General features: G+C 30.5%; 2 protein-coding genes across 2 annotated transcripts; both read left to right on the top strand.

The window, feature by feature from the left end:
- Positions 1 to 7882: 7882 nt before the first annotated feature.
- Positions 7883 to 9875, top strand: LOC130507894 (uncharacterized). The gene is made up of 5 exons (XM_057002628.1): positions 7883 to 8217; positions 8312 to 8855; positions 8938 to 9037; positions 9101 to 9435; positions 9504 to 9875. The coding sequence occupies exons 1-5, from the start codon at positions 8124 to 8126 to the stop codon at positions 9835 to 9837; spliced, it is 1407 nt and encodes a 468-aa protein (XP_056858608.1). The 5' UTR covers positions 7883 to 8123; the 3' UTR covers positions 9838 to 9875.
- Positions 9876 to 11400: 1525 nt separating this feature from the next.
- Positions 11401 to 13685, top strand: LOC130508150 (uncharacterized). Its single transcript, XM_057003407.1, has 6 exons — positions 11401 to 11672; positions 11853 to 12247; positions 12321 to 12447; positions 12509 to 12820; positions 12897 to 13109; positions 13202 to 13685. The coding sequence occupies exons 1-6, from the start codon at positions 11670 to 11672 to the stop codon at positions 13514 to 13516; spliced, it is 1365 nt and encodes a 454-aa protein (XP_056859387.1). The 5' UTR covers positions 11401 to 11669; the 3' UTR covers positions 13517 to 13685.
- The last annotated feature ends 7862 nt before the right edge of the window (positions 13686 to 21547 follow it).

The raw sequence follows: 21547 nt of genomic DNA, 5'->3' as shown, positions 1-21547 counted from the left end.
TTATTTTGGAATTTTCAAAATTTAATTCTATTTTATAATTATTATTACTAAAACAGTTTTTCAAAATTATACAGTTTTTAAATGTAATTTTCTAATCCAATACTATTAGTTTTTTTAATATCCATAAATTTTAGAAAATTATTAGTTTTATTTTTATAATTATACACTTAACAAAATTTTCTCTTACATTTACAAAATTTTATTTAATATATTTTAACAAAAAGATATAAATTAAAGAATATTTCAAAATTGTTAATTTTTATATATATACATATATATTACTAAATATACATTGAATAAAAAATATTTTTCTGCACATTGTGCAGGAAAACACCTAGTAATTATTATCTCAGATGTTATTGTTCAAAAGGTGTAATTAATAAGAACATAAATGTTTACATCATTTTCTTAATTTGTATAAAAAATGTTAAAAACTATATTTTTTTAAAAAAGGGGAAGTAGATTACAAGAGAAAGTCAGTTACTTTCATTATAAAAAAAAATTATTCATGTATGACCATGAAGACTTTTTCCTAATGGTAGATGTGGCCTTGGAAGATTAAAAATAACAGATGTATAGAAAAATAATCCTACTAATTCTGCAACCAAATAAAGAACTAGTATATTTTGCTGAATAATAGTAGTATAAGGATGTTGACTAACAAAATATACATTGTCTCTAAAACTATAAACAAACTATTTAAGCAATTTGAAAGCCAATTTTGTCATGTTATATATGCGTTACTATGATTTTAGTTAATGTGTATTGTTAATTTACGTTGATAATAATATTCTTGTACGAGATGAAGTGCAATAGTTTCACATTGATCCATTCATAATGGATGCTGGTTCATTTAATGGATGCTGGTTCAGCTAAATGGGTCGGCTCCAACTCAAAGTCCAAACAATAGACTTTCTCAGTAATAGTTTAATTTAATCATGTTTACCTTTGTTTTGGACTGACTAACTACAACATTGAGAGTTAAATGGTAGTAATTATTTAACTAATTCATTTAAAAAAGTTATATTTGTATTATTTGAATTCAAATTTCCATAATACAAGTTACTGGTAAAATATAGGTAAAAAAGGCGTTAACAAACGAACATTTATAATAAATGTTCAGTAAAGACCCATACATACAATGACAATTTTTCTTGAGAATATATATAATATATATATATATATATATTTTTGGTAATCTTTTTTCTTGAGATATTCGAGTGAATCGAGCGGAAATCTAGATTAATATGAAGGCGTTCAACTCTTAAGTAAGGTGTTTGGACTGGTTTTTCCCGCTACCACCCGCAAAACGCAGCTTTTGCGGTTCATAGCGGTTGTTGGCGTTTCGAAACAATCACAATAAAAACGTTATAAAATCGCTTTCAAACCGCCGCTCCGAACCTCTTAAAATCAAAAGCTGGTTCCAGCTAGCGGTTTGCGTGTTGCGGGCGGCGGTTGCGGGAGGATAAAAATTTTTTTCTTTAAAACAGAATAAATAAAAATAATACTAAAAATATCCAATAAAAATTTTCAATTGAATAATAAGAAATTGTAAAATGTATTCATATTATATTTCAATTATATTATAAAAATTCAAAACTAAAATATTTCTATATAAATTTTAAAATTAAATAATGATTTTATAAATATAAATTTTATATTTATCATATTATTATGATTTTTAATATTTTTTATAATTACATAAAATGTAAATATTGTTAATTATTATTTAACAGATGTTGTGTTTGGTAGTTTACCAGTCATAAGAGTCCCGCAAACGCAAACAATTTCTAACAGTTGTACCAGTCGTACAAATCTCTAAAAAACACACTTAAAACCGCAACCACCCGCACCCGCAAACTCCCGCAACCGCAATCACAACCGGCTGCGGTTACACCAGTCAGGCCCTAAATGTGCACCTGTTAGATTTTAATATCTGATTACAACTATTAACAATTAAATTGATTTGTGTCAAAAAAAAAACTAATTAATATGACAAAATCATTCACTGCAGCCATATAGTTAAACATAAATAAACTAGCGTAGAGCGTACTTGTTAATGTTGGTGATTTGGTGATATTATTGTTCTAATTACTTCAACTTCAAAAATATTGTTGCAAAAAAACATATCTTGGCGATTTACAAAAAAAAATATATATATATACTATGTGGCGATTTACAAAAAAAATATATACTTGGCTTGAAGATCGAACTCGACACTAAACTAATATTTTAAAACTATTTTTCATACCCAATAACTACTAACCAGATTTGAACATTGTTACGCATGATAGCAAGCAAAAACATCATCATAGAAACGAAAAAAATATGACATTGTATGAACTACAAGCAACAAAAAGGATATTCACATAAAAAAGATATTAAAACGAGAGAAACTAAAATCATGTTTTTCTCAAAAAAAAAAAGAAACTAAAAATCATGTAAAAAGATATATTGGTTATTAATTTATGATATACCTAATGGGTTAGGTAACTTTAGATGCGCGTGGTCTGGTGCAGTGCGATCAAATAAAAAAGGAGCTATTGAACCAAAGTTGGACTGTGGTTGTCGATGTGGCCATGAACCATTGGCTCTGTGGTTAGACGTGCTTGGTCCAATTAATCGTTCCAACTAAACTAAAAGTACAGCACTTTTGAAAATAACTTATATGTTCATTATATCAAAAGACACTGTAAGCTTCGTAATTTAGAATTTATAAGATGAAAGAGGAACGAGCAGATATTATTTAGGTAATCGGATTTATTGTTTTTAGGGAAAATCGCATAAAACCTTCAAAGTATCACTTACTAGCACTTTAAACCTTGAAGTTTTTTCACTCACACTTTTAACCTTCAAAGTGACATTTGTATCATAAAAAATCTTCAAATCAAAAATTGACCGGTTCAGCAGGTAATTTTTCAAAAATAATTATTTAATTAATAAAATAAACCAAAATAAATAAATAAAATCCAAAATAAATAAAAATCGAAAATTCTAATAAATTTACAAAAATGAAAAAATTAAAAAAAATTAAATTTTAGAAAATTAAATAAATATATTAAAATTAAATTATTTTCTAAAATATTGATAAAATAAACTAAAAATTAATAATAAATAAGATTAAATTTAAATAGAGAACTAAATAAAAAGTTCACATTTTTTTTAAAAAATGGAAATATAAAATTCAAAATTCACTAGTGATGATGATGGTTTCTCACATAACCATTAACAATGACGATAATTGATATATCTCCAACGATAGTTTCCAACATCATTTTTGAAAATGACAAAAAAAAAATCTTTTTCAAAACTTTTGAATTTTCATTTTTTTGAAATATATGATTTTTTATTTTTTTCTGTTTTTAATTTGATCTCATTTAGTTTTGAATTTTAATTTTCTAAATTTTAATTAATTTTCTGTTTTTTTCTAATTTTTTGATTTTTATTAATTAATATATAATTACATAAGAATCAAAAATAAAATTACAAAAAGTTAGAAAAAATATGAAATTAATTATTATTTAGAAAATTAAAATTCAAAAAATAAATGAGATCAAACTAAAAACAGAAAATAAAAAATTCATATATTTCAAAAATGAAAATCAAAAGTTTGAAAAATATTTCTTTTGTCATTTTTAAGATGGTGTTGGAAACTATCATTGGAGATATGTTAATTATCGTCATTGTTAATGGTTATGTGAGAAACCATCATCGTCACTTGTGAATTTTGAATTTTATATTTTCATTTTTTAAAAATTGTAAACTTTTTATTTAGTTTTTCTCTATTTAAATTTAATCTTATTTATTATTAATTGTTTAGTTATTTTTATTAATATTTTAGAAAATAATTTAATTTTTAATATATTTATTTAATTTCTAATTTTTTTTTTGTAAATTTTATATAAATTTCGATTTTGTTTATTTTTGGATTTTTATTTATTTTATTTTTTATTTTATTAATTAAATAATTATTTTTGAAAAATTACCTGCTGAACCGGTCAATTTTTTGATTTGGAGGTTTTTTATGATACAAATGTCACTTTGAAGGTTAAATGTGTTAGTGAAAAAACTTCAAGGTTTAAAGTGCTAGTAAGTGACACTTTGAGGGTTTTTATGTGATTTTCTCATTGTTTTTATATTAGCTTGGTTGGATAGGAAATTAGTTAGCAATTTGCCTATATATGTTAAAAAAAAATTTTGCTTAATATATATGTATATGTGTTAATTTTGAAAAAAGATATACAAAATTTCATATATTTATATGTAAAAGTTTCGAGTTGTAATTGGCTTTCAATTCCAATAAAATTTATGAATATTTTGTAACTTATTCACAAAATTTGTAGAAGAGACATACTCTTTCTGATTTAGAAAAACGTATGTGTTTAGAGAAAATTGTTTTAGAAAGATACATTTTTATATTTTTTAGGTATTTTTATCAATTAATAATGATTAATTGTTAACTGCAAAAAAAATCATTATTGATTTTTATTAGTTTAAAACTGTGGAAAATAGATAACCACAAAATTTTATGCAATTATATTAGATTCAATATGTGGAAAATATTAATAAAAATGTATGGTGTTGCAATATTGGAATAATGCAGTACTGTTATAGATACTCTATAGATCATTTAAAACAATATTGGACAATGCAGTACTGTACAGATAATATATGGTTTTGCAATATTGGAACATACTGTATAAGATCGTTTTGAAATGGAATTGGTATTTGTATTAGAATTAATTAAACAAATAAAACAAAACATGACATTTGCAATTTGGAACAATGCAGTACGCTAACGTACACCTACGTAGCAATAAAAAACGTTACACCTTCAATCAACTCAGTAGTCAGTAGTTGATCGTTGCCCAAAAAAAAGTCAGTAGTTGATTTATATGTTTTTTTCTTTTTGTAAACAAGCTTTAGTTGATTTATATGTTATAATATCAAAAATAATTTGATTCGAGTACAATGTCATTTGCATATAAAAGATTATCATTAGTTGCTTGCTTGGTACAGTTTCAATGGCCATAGATATAGTTTTTCTCATTATTTTTAGCTCATTAGAGCATCCCACTGGAAATTTAATCAAAAGTTCACACAAAAGAAAAATTATAATATTTTCAACACTGTTTCGTGGGTTCCACGATATGTGTCAGTCCATAATTGATTTATTTATTATTTTTTTAATCAAATGAAAATATAATAAATAATCAAAAAATTTGTTTTGGGAATCGAGCTTCCACCCTTTCCCCGAAATTCACTAATGCGGATGGTCTAATAACCGGTTCTGATTTAAACAAAAAAAAAAAAAAATCCGGTTCTGATTGTTTGCTTTGGATACTCTAATTGACTAAAAGGATGACTCTAAATTTAAAAGAATTCGAAAGACGTATGGTAATTCGAAGGTTATAGTTCACTGGGGTTAGCTTATTGATCAAAGTTGTAAGTCAAATTTTAATAAAATAATTTTATTGACTAAAACAAAAGATTATTATACCGATTACAAATCCATGAGCAACCTCTATTTCAGCCAGAATAACAAATAAAAGATCACAATTCTACACTGTGACGGTCCATTACTAATTTCAGCCAAATCTAAAACATTTTTTGATACTATGAACGGTTGTTTTTTTGACCAAACACTACAAGAAAACAGCATTTTGGCGAGGAAAGTTAACGAGGAAATATAATCCTCGTAAATGTACGAGGAACTTACGAGGAATTTACAACGAAAGAAATAAACCTCGTTATTTTCTCGTAAACTAACGAAGATAACATTTCGTCGTAAAGCCCACGTAACTTTACGTGGTCTTTACGAGAAATACATTTTCCTCGTAAAACCACGTAAAGCTTGCATTATCTTTACGAGGAAAACTGGAAATATAATTTCCTCGTTAAATCAACGTAAATTTACGTCACCTTTACGAGGAAATGATATACGTGAACTTAACGAAGAATTTTAAAGCACGTTTTTTTTTGCTACCTACCTTTTCCTCGCAAATTCATCGCAAAACTTCAACTACCAGATTCGAAATTTTCTATAAATATGGAAGTTTCAACATCATTTAAACACACCAACAAGAAAAAAAAAAGAAAAACGTGAAAGGAAAAAAATGTCAGGCTCTGGGAATGTCTACGAGTTGCGGAGGTGGATGTATATGCATAGAGATGCTAACGGGAGAGTGACGAAAGAATACATTGCGGGACTGGAGACATTTATGCATCAAGCAGATTCCCACCGCTCGCCCTAGAAAGCGGTAAGATGTTCTGTCCATGTCGGAAATGCAACAATTCGAAATTGGCAAATCGTGAAAATGTTTGGAAGCATTTAATAAATAGAGGTTTCACGCCAAATTACTATATCTGGTTTCAACATGGAGAAGGTTATAATAATTATGATCAGAATGAAGCTAGTAGTAGTAATAGCAATTTTCAGGAAGAACCGGTTGCTCTTCATTTGCATAATGAACCTAGTTACCATCAGGAGGAGCAGATGGTAGATTTTGATAGGGTTCATGATATGGTAACTGATGCATTTGTAGCTCATGATGAAGAATGAACCTAACATAGATGCAAAAAAGTTTTATGAAATGTTAAATGCGGCGAATCAACCACTTTACAGTGGTTGTAGAGAAGGTCTCTCTAAATTGTCGTTGGCTGCTAGAATGATGAATATTAAAACTGATCACAATCTACCTGAAAGTTGCATGAATGAATGGGCAGACTTGTTCAAAGAGTATTTGCCGGAAGACAATGTGTCTGCTGATTCTTATTATGAGATTCAGAAACTGGTGTATAGTCTTGGGTTGCCTTCGGAGATGATAGATGTTTGCATCGACAACTGCATGATCTACTGGGGAAATGATGAGAAGTTAGAAGAATGTCGATTCTGCAAGAAGCCACGATTCAAGCCGCAAGGACGGGGACGTATAAGGGTACCGTACCAAAGGATGTGGTACCTACCAATTACAGACAGATTGAAAAGATTGTACCAATCAGAGCAGACTGCTGGAAAGATGAGATGGCATGCCGAGCATACTCAGACGGATGGTGAGATGACACATCCATCAGATGCAAGAGCCTGGAAACATTTAACAAAGTATATCCGGAATTCGCTAGCAATATCCGGAATGTGTATCTCGGATTATGCACAGATGGATTTAGTCCATTCGGAATGTCAGGGAGACAATATTCATTGTGGCCAGTCTTTCTTACGCCATACAACCTGCCACCGGAGATGTGCATGCAACGGGAGTTGCTATTCTTGACCATATTAATACCTGGTCCGAAACATCCTAAAAGGTCGCTGGATGTTTTCCTGCAACCACTGATAAAAGAGTTGAAGGATTTGTGGTCAACAGGGGAGAGGACGTATGACTGCTCAACGAAGACGAATTTCACGATGCGAGCGATGCTTTTGTGGACCATAAGTGACTTTCCTGCCTATGGGATGTTGTCGGGATGGACTACACATGGGAGATTAGCTTGTCCATATTGTAATTGGAGCGACAGATGCGTTTCACTGAAGAATGGGAGGAAGACAAGTTGGTTCGATTGTCATCGTAGATTTCTTCCCATTGGCCATCCGTACCGAGAAACAAGACATTGTTTAGGCACAAAAGGGTTGTGAGAGACACTCCTCCTCCATATTTAACTGGAGAAGAAACTGAAAGCAACTCGATTACTATGGAGTTTTGGAAACAGTTCCTCGTGGTGGTAATTGGCATGTTCCCCTAATATGCCTGATTCTTACGGTTTCATCACAACTGGCACAAGAAGAGTATATTTTGGGAGTTGCCATATTGGAAGGATCTTCTTCTGCGCCACAACCTCGATGTGATGCATATAGAGAAGAATTTCTTTGAGAACATCATGAATACAATATTGAATGTCCCGGGAAGACAAAAGACAACATAAAATCAAGGTTAGACTTGCCGGATATTTGCTCAAGAAGCGAGTTACATATAAACAGCAATGGGCAAGTTCCTGTTCCGATATTCAGATTGTCTTCAGAAAAAAAGTCGGTGTTGTTCAACTGGGTAGCATCAGAAGTGAAATTCCCCGATGGGTATGTTTCAAATCTGTCTAGATGCGTTGAAAAGGGTCAAAAATTCTCTGGGATGAAGAGTCATGACTGTCATGTCTTTATGCAACGACTACTTCCCTTTGCTTTTGCGGAGCTACTTCCTACAAACGTACATGAAGCACTTGCAGGTACTATATTTATTATTGCAGTTATTTATATATAATGATTTAGTTTGAAATATATATGACTAATATGTGTATAATTGTTTTTGGAATATACAAGGCATTGGAGCATTTTTCAGGGATCTGAGCACCCGCACCCTTAAAGTAGAAGTCGTGGAACAGCTTCAAGAGAACATTCCCATCTTATTGTGCAACTTGGAGAAGATATTTCCTCCTGGGTTTTTTGACGTAATGGAGCATCTAGCTGTCCACCTTCCATATGAGGCATTGCTTCGTGGACCTGTACATTACGGATGGATGTATCAGTATGAGCGAGCCATGAAATATTTGAAGGGAAAAGCAAAGAACCTTGCAAAGGTTGAAGGTTCTATAATTGCTGGAAGTTTGACGGAAGAAACTTCTCACTTCACATCGTACTACTTTGCGTCAAAAGTACGTACTCGGAAAAGAGCTCCAAGGAGATATGATGATGGTGGTGTCGCGCCAACATACGCAGTTGCTGGTGTTCCAGACATCTTTAGCCAGATTGGGCGACTGGGTGGAAAATCAAAAGAGGTTTGGTGGTCGAGTGAAGAAGACGCTCATAGTGCACACACCTATATTCTACTTAATTGTGAGGATCCATTGATTCGTTATTTTGAAAGGTAACATAAATGGACACGTATATATAATTAACACATATATATAATTGCCAAATATTAATTAATATAAAAAGTGATTTTACAGCCTATTTGTTTCACAAGTCGAAGAAACATTCCCTGGTATATCCACAACTGACGTAGACAAAAGGAAAGATCAACACTTTATAAAATGGTTGAAGAGTCAGGTATTAACTCAAACTCTTTATTCATAAATGATTTGTATTTTAACGTTCACTTTGTTTTTGCAGGTTGATTTTGACGACGATGCAGATTATCCTAAGTGGTTACATGAAGTAATTCAATCTCCACATGTAAAGGTCACCACTTCACAGATGTATTTCACACGAGGCTATACTTTTCACACATATGAGTATGGTAGACAGCGGGCAACCAGTAACTATGGAATATGTGTGAAAGGGGAAACCGATTTCTACGGTATCTTGACAGAGATTATCGAAGTGGAATTTCCAGGGATATTGAAGCTGAAATGCGTCCTCTTCAAATGTGAGTGGTTCGACCCCGTCGTCAACAGAGGTGTTCGGTTTAACAAATTCGGTGTAGTTGATGTCAATGGTGGAAGAAGGTACAACAAATTCTTTATTGGCATACATGAGTAGAATAAGCTTATTTCTATGTTTTCTTTATTTTCAGGTACAACAAATTCGAGCCTTTCATCTTAGCTTCACAAGCAGATCAAGTTAGCTACCTTCCATACCCTCGGATGAGAGAATCGGGAATAAATTGGTTATCCGTGATCAAAGTTACACCTCGAGGACGAATCATAAGTGGAGAAGAACCACCATTGCAAGAAGAACAGATAAATGAAGTCGAGGAACCTGAACAACAAATTGATGACATTCTTCTCATTGATCCGCATAATCATGAGTATGAAGATCTTACCGACGATGGCACAGATGAAGCTGTTGAAGACGAGTTTAATGAAAATGATGATGTTTCTAGTGATGACGAAAATGTATCTGATTGATGTATTTGTGTTTTAATATGATTGATTTTCAGACTTAATGCATGTGATTCGATTATAAAAAAAAATATTGAGTTTGAGGTTTTGAATGAAAAATAAATGATTGAGGTTTGGGATTGGAATATGAAGAGTAGAAGATAGGAAAGATGGTGTTTGTGGTTTGGGGTTTTTGATTTTAGAGGTTTAGAAAGAAAACCTCGTTAATTCCTCGTAATTTACGAGGAAATAACGAGGAAAGTAGAAAAAAAGAAATACACGGGCCTCGTTAATTCCACGTAAGCACAAATCGTCGTAACGACCTCGTAAGCTTACGTGGAATTAACGAGGCTCTTTTTTTTTTTATTTCCTCGTTATTTCCTCGTAGGTTTACGAGGTTTTAACGAGATATGTTGTCTAAACCCCTAAACCCTAAACCCCAAACCCCATCTTTCTTATCTCTTTTGTCTAAATCCCAAACTCCAAACCCCATTAATAATTTATAATTTTCAAAAGATTATATTTTTAAATCTTCAAAAGATATATTTTCAAATCTTCAAATGATATATATTTTCAAATCTTCAGAAGATTATATTTTTAAATCTTCAAAATATTTATTTTCAAATCTTCAAATGATTATATTTTCAAATCTTCAAATGATTATATTTAAATAAATAATTTGATTTTGTATAAGTTTAAATTAGGAAGAAGAGATTGATATTAGAATTTAAAGAATTGTGATTATAAATTTTGAGGTTTGAAATGTTAAGAATATTGAGTTTGAGGTTTGAATGAAAATAAAGGATTGAGGTTTGGGATTGGAATATGAAGAGTAGAAGATAGGAAAGATGGTGTTTGTGGTTTGGGTTTTTGATTTTAGAGGTTTAGAAAGAAAACCTCGGTAATTCCTCGTAATTTACGACGAAATAACGAGGAAAGTAGAAAAAAAGAAATACACGGGCCTCGTTAATTCCACGTAAGCACAAATCGTCGTAACGCCCTCGTAAGCTTACGTGGAATTAACGAGGCTTTCTTTTTTTTTTTTTTTTCCTCGTTATTTCCTCGTAGGTTTACGAGGTTTTAACGAGATATGTTGTCTAAACCCCTAAACCCTAAACCCCAAACCCCATCTTTCTTATCTATTTTGTCTAAATCCAAAACTCCAAACCCCATTAATAATTTTATAATTTTCAAAAGATTATATTTTTAAATCTTCAAAAGATTATATTTTAAATCTTCAAAAGATTATATTTTCAAATCTTCAAATGATTATATTTTCAAATCTTCAAATGATTATATTTAAATAAATAATTTGATTTTGTATAAGTTTAAATTAGGAAGAAGAGATTGATATTAGAAGTTAAAGAATTGTGGTTATAAATTTTGAGTTTTGATATGTTATGAATATATGAAGTAGAATATAAGAAAGATGGGGTTTAAGGTTTGGGGTTTAGAGTTTAGAGGTTTAGAAAATAACCTCGTTAATAACTCGTAACTTACGAAGCATTTACGAGGAACAGAAAGACGGGCCTCGAAATTTCATCGTTTTATTTGGGACGGGCCTCGCAATTTCCTCGTAATGTTACGAGGGTTTTACGAGTAACAAAAAGACGGGCCTCGCTAATTTATCGTTTAGTTTGGGACGGGCCTCGCAATTTCCTCGTAATCTTACGAGGTTTTTACGAGAAAGAGGAACACGGGCCTCTTTAATTCCTCGTAAACTTACGAGGAAATTGCGAGACCTCCGTAACTTATATATACAACCTCACAAACCTCACACTGTCCATTCCTCCCAACTTCCTCTCCACTTCCTCCCCATTTCGTCTCTAACTCCTTTCCCATTCCTCTCTCCTCCGAAAATGGTAATTTCCTCGCCCCCTTTATTAGTTTAGACAATTTAGATAGGTGGTTAATTTAGGTGGTTAGTTTAGAGAATTTAGATAGGTTTACGGATTTTATGTTTGTTAGATAGATTTTTAAATTATTGATGATAGCTTTTTAATTATTGATGATCATAATCTCAAAAAAATATATTTTTGCAGGTTCGCCAGCGCATGCTTACTGCTCACTACAGGGAGATATTCGGTGAGCCTGGTAGTCAGTTAGACCCGCCAGGTTCTTCTTCAGGTGCCGGCGGTTCAGGTTCTTCGGATCAGGAGTCTGTTCCCGAGACTCAGCATTTCTTCCCTCCGATTCCTCCTCCGATGGCTCAGCCTCAGCCGATGGCTCAGCCGATGGCTCAGCCGATGGCTCAGCCGATGGCTCCTCCGGTGCCTCCTCCGATGGCTCCTCCTGAGATCCCCGCCGCTGTTCATCCCGATCTCATGGTGCCACCTACTGTTCCCTTCTCGCAGTACACTGTCGAGGATATTCTTGGTATGCCAGGCAGAGCTGGTTTACCAATCATAGACCCCGACAGACCCGACGGGACTTTATGGTAAGTGTATTTTTTAAATAATTATTTTAATTTATAACTTCATTAAATAATTTAAATTTTCATTTTTTTCCAGGTTTGGGGTTGACAATTCCCTTGCGACAGATGTAACCGAGACGATTAAAGGTTACTTCTCCATGGCGCATCCAAACTGGAAATTGACGCCGATCTACATCCGAAAGACGTGGTTCAAGATTTACGCTGTAAGTAATTCTATTAATTAATTATTTTTTTTATTAACTAATTATTAATTTTTTTTTGCAGCAAAAGTATCATTGGTCCATCGGGGTCAGTGAGAGAGTGAGGAAGGCGTTTTACGAAAAGGCGCAAGTTCGCTTGTCGGACACGGTTTGCAACTGGAAGGGTGCCTGGATCGTCAAGGGGTACACCCGTGGCAAACCCGCTGAGCTTACCACGGATGTTTGGGACGGCCTCATCCGTTACTGGAAGGATCCTAACTCCATTAGGATCGCAAACATTTGTGCTGCCGCCCGTAACACGGTAGACGAGCACGGTAACGGCCCGATGCTACACTCTACGGGCCAAAAACCACATGCCGGTGTCCGTTTGAAAATGGTACGTAATTAAATATTTAATTATTATTTTTAATATAATTAAATATATTTCTAACAATTTTCTTAAATGTTTTTAGGCCAAAGAGTTGGGACGTCTCCCGACTCTTCCGGAACTTTACGAGCGGACCCACAAAAACAAGGCGGGCCAGTTTTTAGATGGCAAGTCCGAGCAAATCTACAACAACGTAATTGCTCGGGTTGAGGAGCGCCAGACTCAGCTGACCCAGCAGTCCGGCGACGGATTACCAGTTACCTTATCCACAACTGAAGTGGATAAGATTTACGAGGAGGTAAATTTTTTAACATTATATCTTTTTAATTATTAATTGATTAAATTTCCCTTTTAAATTTAACTAACAAATATAATTTTTTTGTTTTTAAGGTTGTCCCTAAGAAAAAGGGACGTACGTTGGGGATCGGTTCCGTCAATGATGTCCCGAGAGCGACATCATCTTATGCTCAGAGACAGACCGAAGAAGTCACTCAGTTGCGTTCCGAGCTGGGCGCGACCAAAAGCCGTGTGAGTGGACTCGAAGCCTTCATCGACGTTATAGCGTCCACAAATCCGGAATGGGAAGCTTTGTTGAGGAACATGAAACAACAAAATCCCATTCCAGGCGAGTCATCGGGCACACATAACGAGGAGGATGTTACGAGGAGGAGCGAGGAATTCTACGAGGCGATGAACGAGCCTTAGTTTTTTTAGTTTTTTTTCGGTTTATGTATTATAAAATCCAAAACTTAATTATATATAAAATATTTTCTTGCTTGTGAATTTTATTTAAAATTTATTTATAAATCCAATATTTAAATATTTTTATTTTGTTAAATTAATAATTATTATATTTATCAAATAATATTTTATTAATTCGAAAAATGGAAGTCTACGAGTTATTTACGACGAAAATATTTCCGAGAAATTTACGAAGAAATGCTTTCGAGGTTTTTACGAGGAAAGTCTTTCGAGGTCTTTACGAGGAAAGGCTTTCGAGGTTTTTACGAGGAAAACCTTTCAACGATTCTACATCGATTTTACGAGGAAATCCTTTCAAGGATATTACATCGAATTTACGAGGATATGATTTCAAGGATCTTACGTGTAAGTAACGACGCGTGGTTCACGTGGTTTGTACGAGGAAATTAAGCGAGTGATTTACAAGGAAAGGGGGCGAGGAACTTACGACGAAATATTAACTTCGTCTTTACGAGGAAACCGAAACCTCGCTATTCTACGAGGAAATGGCGACGAATCCTTTTTTACGACGGACGAAAAACGACGAAAGGCTTTTCCTCGTTAATTCCTCGTAAACCTCCTTTTACGAGGAATTAACGAGGAAAATGGCCCTCGTTAATTATTTGTTTTCTTGTAGTGAAAATATACTATGAACGGTTGATACGTAGTTACTTACATTTTCTATTAAGAGGAGACATCAAACATGCATCGATGTGTATGTGATAACAGAATATCACTTTCAAAATATCTATTTGAATAAATTATTAGGAGAAGTCTAGTGACCCAAGGAACGGATTAGATGAAACTTACACATTAATAACCTAAAACAATCAATGATTGTCAAACATCATTATGTTTAAGATGACCAATGGCACTAGTTAGCTAATTAACTATGAAACCACTCAATTAATTAAGATTTTTAACCATTTTAACTAGTTAATTTATTTATCTCATAGTTATAATTAATTAATTGAATAATGCAACAAGGGAAAATTGCTATCCACAGCCGTCTGAAAGAGACACCATCAATATGCGACTCAAGATTTGACCTTATTTCCTTCTTATATTATTTTGGTTACAACGACATTTGAAGCACTTCTATAAACCATTTTTTTCTGAACAACGACTTCTATAAAACTATATATCTATTCAGAAAGAACTTATATAATACTCCTTTCGTTTCATAATACGTGTCTTTCTAACATTTTTTTCTTGTTACACAAAAACTATCATTTACAGATCCAATGCAAATTATACTTATTTTCACCTGAAAATTAATTGTAAATGCATTAATTTTATAAATAATTTTATTTATCTCAAATACTATATATTGGTCAGAGATGTGTAATTAATAATAACTTACATATATTTTCATTATTTTCTTAATCTGTATAAAAAATGTTAAAATGACATTTATTCAGAAATAGAGGGAATACAAGATATTTACTTTCGCACTTACTATTTATATAATATCATACTTTCTGTTACAAACACACTTTGTTTTTTCAACACATTTTCTTTTTCTTTACCCAACTTTTTGGCCATAGCTATCAACTCAACTTATAAAATTTAAATTTAAGTAATAGTTAACTAAATAACAAAACACTCATTAACCACAAATTTCTTTTTCGTCAAAACCATAAAATCAGATTTTTCTATCAGAATTGCTAACTCAGATTTTCCCACAAAATCTGGAAAGTCAGATTTTTCTGTTTAAACTGCAAAATGACATTTTCATGTTTAAACAAAAAAAAAAAGAATTCCATCAAAACTGTAAAATCATATTTTCCGTCAAAATCCCATACAAAACGCAAAATCATATTTTCTCACCAAAACAACAAATCACGATCCCATAAAACCAAATAATCATGTTTTCCTCAAAATCTTGATTTTATTTGGTTTTGGCAAAAAAAAACTGATTTCGCTATTTTGATAGAAAAACATAATTTTGTGGTTTTGACGAAATAAATAATTTTGTTGTTTTGACAAAAAGTGATTTTTTGCAGAAAAAGTAATTTTGCGGTTTTGACAAAATAACATGATTTACGGTTATGAAGGGAATATGTTATTTTGTGGTTTTGGAAAAAAATGTCATTTTCGGTTTTGACTGAAAAATCTATTTATAATTTTACATGAAAACCTGATTTTGCAGTTTGACGGGAAAACGTGATTTTGCGGGTTGATGAGAAAACATGATTTTGCTATCCACAAATACGATGTTTTACAAACCCCCATGTACATATGTACACTTATCCAACTCATTTTAGAAACTGTTTTTCTTTATGACTTCCTCGAAATTGAATTTTTTTTATATTTATACATATGTACAAGCTATGTGGAGAAGGAAAAGAGCGTAACATCCCGAGTTATGATATATGAAAAGACTTAAATGAATTAATTTGGCTACCCATATCATCAAAATGCACTTACCTTTTCAGACATATATCCGTTTATAACTTCAGAGTTAAACATACTTGAGTTAGATTAGTAGAATGATGTGACCTACCGGAAAGTGATTCGCGATAGTGTGTGAATGAGACCAAAGCACGGAGAAAAGGTTATGTTAGTGATTGCAGGGTCAGTAAACAATGATTTCGAGTCTTGAAAATTAACGGACCGATCGTCGGATGGGATGAAACCCACGGGCCGAGAAAACAGGCGTGTGTGACCCATTAGCCGTAGACGGTCGGGGCGTTACAGAAAAGAGAAGAGGGCGTTAAACAGTATACATTGCATTTCATCAATGCATAAACATTATTTTTCTAAAATTACCCAAGATTACATTCATGTTATATGGAAATTTATGAAATGTAGTTGTCCACATTTGGACATCCCTTATTTTGATTTAAAAAATAGAAAGTTATAGAGGTTTGGTGTATCAAACTTCTTATCTTTTATGTCACATATAAATTTCAACACACTTGAATTGATATTATATAATATATTTCCAAAATCAGATACTTAATCATACAACTTACAAAACCTAAATCGTCCTAATGAATCATAAATCAAAATAAATCATAATACCATAAACTTATATCATAAATCAAAATAAATCCCAATTTTATCAATATAGTTCAAACATTTGAATATAAACAGATTTTCTCGTTCAAAACAGATCACTTAGAATCTTTTCATTTCAAAACTTTAATACAAATAAGAAATAGAAACATATCACTTGGAGTACCTCAAACCATTAAGAGCTTCTCTTTAATGTTTTAACATTATACAATTATCATGGCATCTTAATGTTTTTAAAGGATCTGGATTTGAATTCACGACAACTCAGGTTTATCCATTTATATGACTAAAAGACATAAGATTAGTCGGTTGGATCTCGTTCTACCAGATATCTCCGGATTATAAAAAAAATTATAAAATTAATAATTTTAATAGAATTAAGTTAAATAATATAATTTGAATATTTACATCTTACAAATAATGTGTGGACAAGTGAGCTTTGAGCATCTAGGGAAGTTCTCAATGTTTCTCCTGCTAGAAGAGGGTTTACCCTCTCTCCTCTTTTTCCACTCTTTTTGCTTTTTAATCACCTATATACTCTTCCTAGATAGATGGAGGTGCTCAATTTCAAGTTTCAACACACACTCATACAATGCTTTACGTGAAATGATAAATAATTACCTTGTCTATTTGTCTATTAAAAATAAGGATAATTTGTAAATTACGCCACTAACCGTTTGAAATTTGAAAACTACACCTTCTATTTTATTTTTTGAAAAAATTATATTTTCTTAAATCTGAATTGATTTTTTACCCAGATTAGATATTTCAATAATTAAGATATAATTCAATATTAATACGAATTATATTATTATAATAATTTATATTTAAAATAAATTTGTATGTTGAGATAAGTATGTTATTTTAGCATTTAAAATTACAATAACAATATTTTTTGCTCATCACAAAAATATAAAATAAATAAATTATGATTTTTTGACTTATCATTAAGTTTAGGGGAAATTTGGAGAATAATGACTTTTAAGAAGAATGAGTATTTTGTAAAGAATGCAAAAAAAAAAGAGAATGCAAACAAACTTAACTTCTTTATATAAGAAAATAAATAAAATCTATGTAAAATTCATGATAAAGTCAAAGCAAATTATAATTTGTTTATTTTATAAGTCATTATCTACCAGTCATATGCAACATGATTTTCCTAAAATAAAAGAAAAATAGAACTATTGTCATAATAAAATAGAAGCAGAATTAGAAAATGAAATAGGAAAATATTCATTCTTCTTGAAAGTCATTATCTACTAGTCATATGCAATATGATTTTCCTTAAAATACTAGAACTATTGTCTAAAGATTTTTATTTAAAACAATCTTTGTTATGTAAATTTTTTAATTTAAATATAAAATAAATTAGGAATTAAGAAATATGAAGATTCGACGATTTGGTAAATATACCTATTTGTAATCCTATTTGAGTATATTTCTCCAAATTTTCCTTAAAAATATGAGTTGTCTATATGCTTTACGTGAAATGATAAATAATTACCTAATAAAAATAGACACGTACGTATCACTTCGACAAAATGTGCTTTACGTGAAATGATAAATAATTACCTAATAATAACCTAAATCGTTCACCAAGTGATCGACTATGTCTATTTGTCGAAGTAATATATAATATATATATATACCTTACCGATGATATTCTCAAAAAAAAAAAAAAAACACACCGATGATGAGAGATTCCAGACCGCCATCTCAATTATCATAAAACAACAAAAGAGTCAACCGATTCTTATTATTAATTTCATTTTAGCTCTCTGCATGGAAAATCTGTGATACATGACTTGCATTATTAGTCTTACTTTAATTAAAAGTAGGATATGTATAACTTAGTTTTCAAGCTACCATTTTGATAACAACCAGGAAATTGTTTTTATATCGTTATTTAGAATGACTCCATATTTTGGTTTACGACACTGAAAATATTAAAATACTGGTTTAAATTAGAAAATGACAAAGAATAGGAGTTGTTGTAAATTTAGGTGTATTTCTCAAAAGAGAGAAAAAAACTGAGTGAATGAGTTAGAGGTATATCTTCTGCAAAAGCATTTTGTGTTCTTTTCTTTCTTTCATATCATTCCAGTAGTGTCCTACCTACCGATGCTTGTTTGTTCAATGTCTAAAAACCAACATAAATACTCCATGTGTTTAAAAAAATATACTCTTTCCATTTTATAGAAAAAATCACTTTGATATTCTTACGTAGATTAAAAATAATTAAAAATATATTGATACTTTTATAAATGACACCTATTTAAATAATATCATTTAAGTTAAATAGTAAGATCAATCATCAGTGAAGTTAATTTATAAGTTCAATATAGTTTAAAAATTATATTGTTTTTAACAAGAAAAAATGTTAAAATGATACTATTTTCACGCATATTAAGTAACATCTTAAATTTTAATTATAAATGTATTATTTCGTGATTAAATATTTCCAACAATTTTTAACCAAACAAAATTCAATAAAAATAATAGTTTATTAGAAGTTAACAATATACTGTTATTGCCTGATAAAAATATATAAAATATAAAAATGAAATTTTGAACATTTTAAAAAAAAACATAGATCATTTTTAATTGGATGAATTATTCAGTTTGGTCAAATTGATATTTATAATATCCAATGAAATATACAAAAATAGAGAGAACATAACATCAAATTTGTAAATATTGATATTATCTAGAGATTATTCTCTATGTTTCATAATAAGTGTCATTTAAGGTTTTTTCACAAGAATTAAGCAAAATTTTAAAAAATTTCAATGAAAAATTGAACAAAATTTTATAAAGGTAAAAGTTGAAAAATTTATGTAATATTTGCATTGGAAAAGTAAAACAAATAATTACAACTGAACAAAATTTAAAAATTAGAATGACACTTAATATGAAATGGATTAAGTAATTTATACGTTATCTAGTCATCTAGATACATTGTTGTTAATGAGATGTGGTAAATAGAGCTTTAACTATGTCATGAATGCGGCAACTTGGTTGCCTTTCTTTCTCAAGACGAAACCAAATAGAAATGTGAACCAATATATCTCAACACATTACTAGAAATGCAATCTTACATTAATAAGAGAAGATTAGATGAAGCACCGCCTGAGGTTGCTGTTTTGTTGCTAGAGGATATTGTTGGACTTTCTAGGCCACGGCTAGCTTATTTGTAAGTTTGAAGTTTGTTCTAAAATAAAAGTTGGGAGTTTTCTCCCAATTTCCTACCAAAAAAAACAAGAGAAGAAACAATTCAAAGTAAGAAAGTATATCCATACGCAATGGCTTTTTTAAGACAAAGAAAAGCACCGTTTTGTACTCTCCCGAACTTATTTATATGTATGAATCAAAATGATTTATACATATATTCTTTCCGTTTTATAAAAAACGTCTATACAGTTTTAAGAAAATAATTAAAACACATTTATATTTTCATTAATTACATCTATTTAATAAATAGTAATAAATAATTTTATTTATAAAGTTAATGCATTTAATAATTAGTATTAAACTTAATACTCCTATAAGTATAAATTGCATCAAAAATCTAAAACGACATTTTTATGTAAAAATATATATTAAAATAACACTTACTGAAAAAAGAGAGAGTATATATTATCAGTTCAAAGCGGAGGCAAGTTAGGCAACACATTTTAATGAATCTGAGTTACTTACAGTTGATGAGAGCACGGCATGGTATATAAATCATTTTAATGAATCTAAGTTTTTGACCCAAAAAAAAGAATCTAAGTTAGATGTACGGTTGATAAGAGCAGGCGTGGTATAAAGTATCCTTCCTAACATAGATTAAGGGGGTTATATTCAACTAAGAGTTTTAGGTGATTTATATTAAAATGATAAGTATACTGTTATTCAAATATATATATTTATAAATTCATTTAAAATATATTATTATTAAATTTGACATTTCGTAAAGTACTCTAAAATTCACTGTTATTGAAAATATTTTAAGTTATGGAGTTTTAAAGTTCGTAGGTGATTTTAGGGTATTTTGGTGGAGTTTCTTAGTTAAAAAATTAAAACCCAATTCCCAAGATTTTAGATGATATTCTAGAGAAGTTTAACAAAAATTACCTAGATCTCTGTAACTTATTGAAATAATCTAAAACCCCATTAAAAATCAAATCACATCAAATGTTAAATTGAGTACATCTCCTAAACTTTTTTTTCGTCTAAGGACATAGATTAATCTTATGATACAATGAAACTAACTCCTTGTACTAATCACTACACAAATATTCCTTTATCAGAATGATTTTTGTGTGTCAATAGTATACACTTTGAACTCAAATGGTGACATAGTAATGTATTCCCTCTGTTTCAATATATAAGTAGTTCTACCCAGAAAAAAATGTTTCATTATGTAAAGTGTTTATCAAAAGCAACTTTGAATTGAATATTGTGTGATCAATCCAATAATTTATATATTTTTATTATCGGTTGAAATTATATACTTAATGCTACTTTTTCAAAATAACAACTTTCATGATATTGTTACATATTGAAACAGAAGGAGTAGTTAATATAAATCATCAGTCCATTTGTTCAATTAATATTTCTTTGGTTTCACAATATAAATATCATTGTAAATATTTTTAGAAACTACATATTATTCGATAATTTTAATGTAAAGCTTTAAACAAAATTCAACTCTTAACTCTACTATTTTAATGTATTAATAAAACTGAGAAAAACTTACAGTAGAATGAATAGGGGGTAAAGTAGACAATTAAATTTGCTTTTGTGTGTATAAAAAAATTTCAAACGATATTTTAAAGATAACTAAAAGAATATTAAAGAAAAGAAACTAATCTCATTTTAGCTTGTATTAAATTTCAAAAATTAGAACTTAATATGAATAAAAAGGAAAATTTTAAATAAATTTCATTGTTTTTTTCACGTAACTATTACTCTTGATCTTTTCATCCTTAG

Source organism: Raphanus sativus, chromosome 2, assembly GCF_000801105.2.
Source record: "Raphanus sativus cultivar WK10039 chromosome 2, ASM80110v3, whole genome shotgun sequence".
NCBI lineage: Eukaryota > Viridiplantae > Streptophyta > Magnoliopsida > Brassicales > Brassicaceae > Raphanus > Raphanus sativus.
The sequence above is the reverse complement of the archived record's forward strand: the minus strand, read 5'-3'. Positions and strand labels throughout refer to the sequence as shown.

Excerpts from the sequence above, each read along its gene's own strand:
- LOC130507894 (XM_057002628.1), top strand. The coding sequence starts at position 8,124 with ATGAAGAGTCATGACTGTCATGTCTTTATGCAACGACTACTTCCCTTT. Across the intron at positions 8,218-8,311 it reads CGTACATGAAGCACTTGCAG|GCATTGGAGCATTTTTCAGG; the intron begins GTACTATATTTA and ends GGAATATACAAG. Across the intron at positions 9,038-9,100 it reads TAAAATGGTTGAAGAGTCAG|GTTGATTTTGACGACGATGC; the intron begins GTATTAACTCAA and ends TTGTTTTTGCAG.
- LOC130508150 (XM_057003407.1), top strand. Across the intron at positions 12,448-12,508 it reads CGTGGTTCAAGATTTACGCT|CAAAAGTATCATTGGTCCAT; the intron begins GTAAGTAATTCT and ends TTTTTTTTGCAG. Across the intron at positions 12,821-12,896 it reads CCGGTGTCCGTTTGAAAATG|GCCAAAGAGTTGGGACGTCT; the intron begins GTACGTAATTAA and ends AAATGTTTTTAG.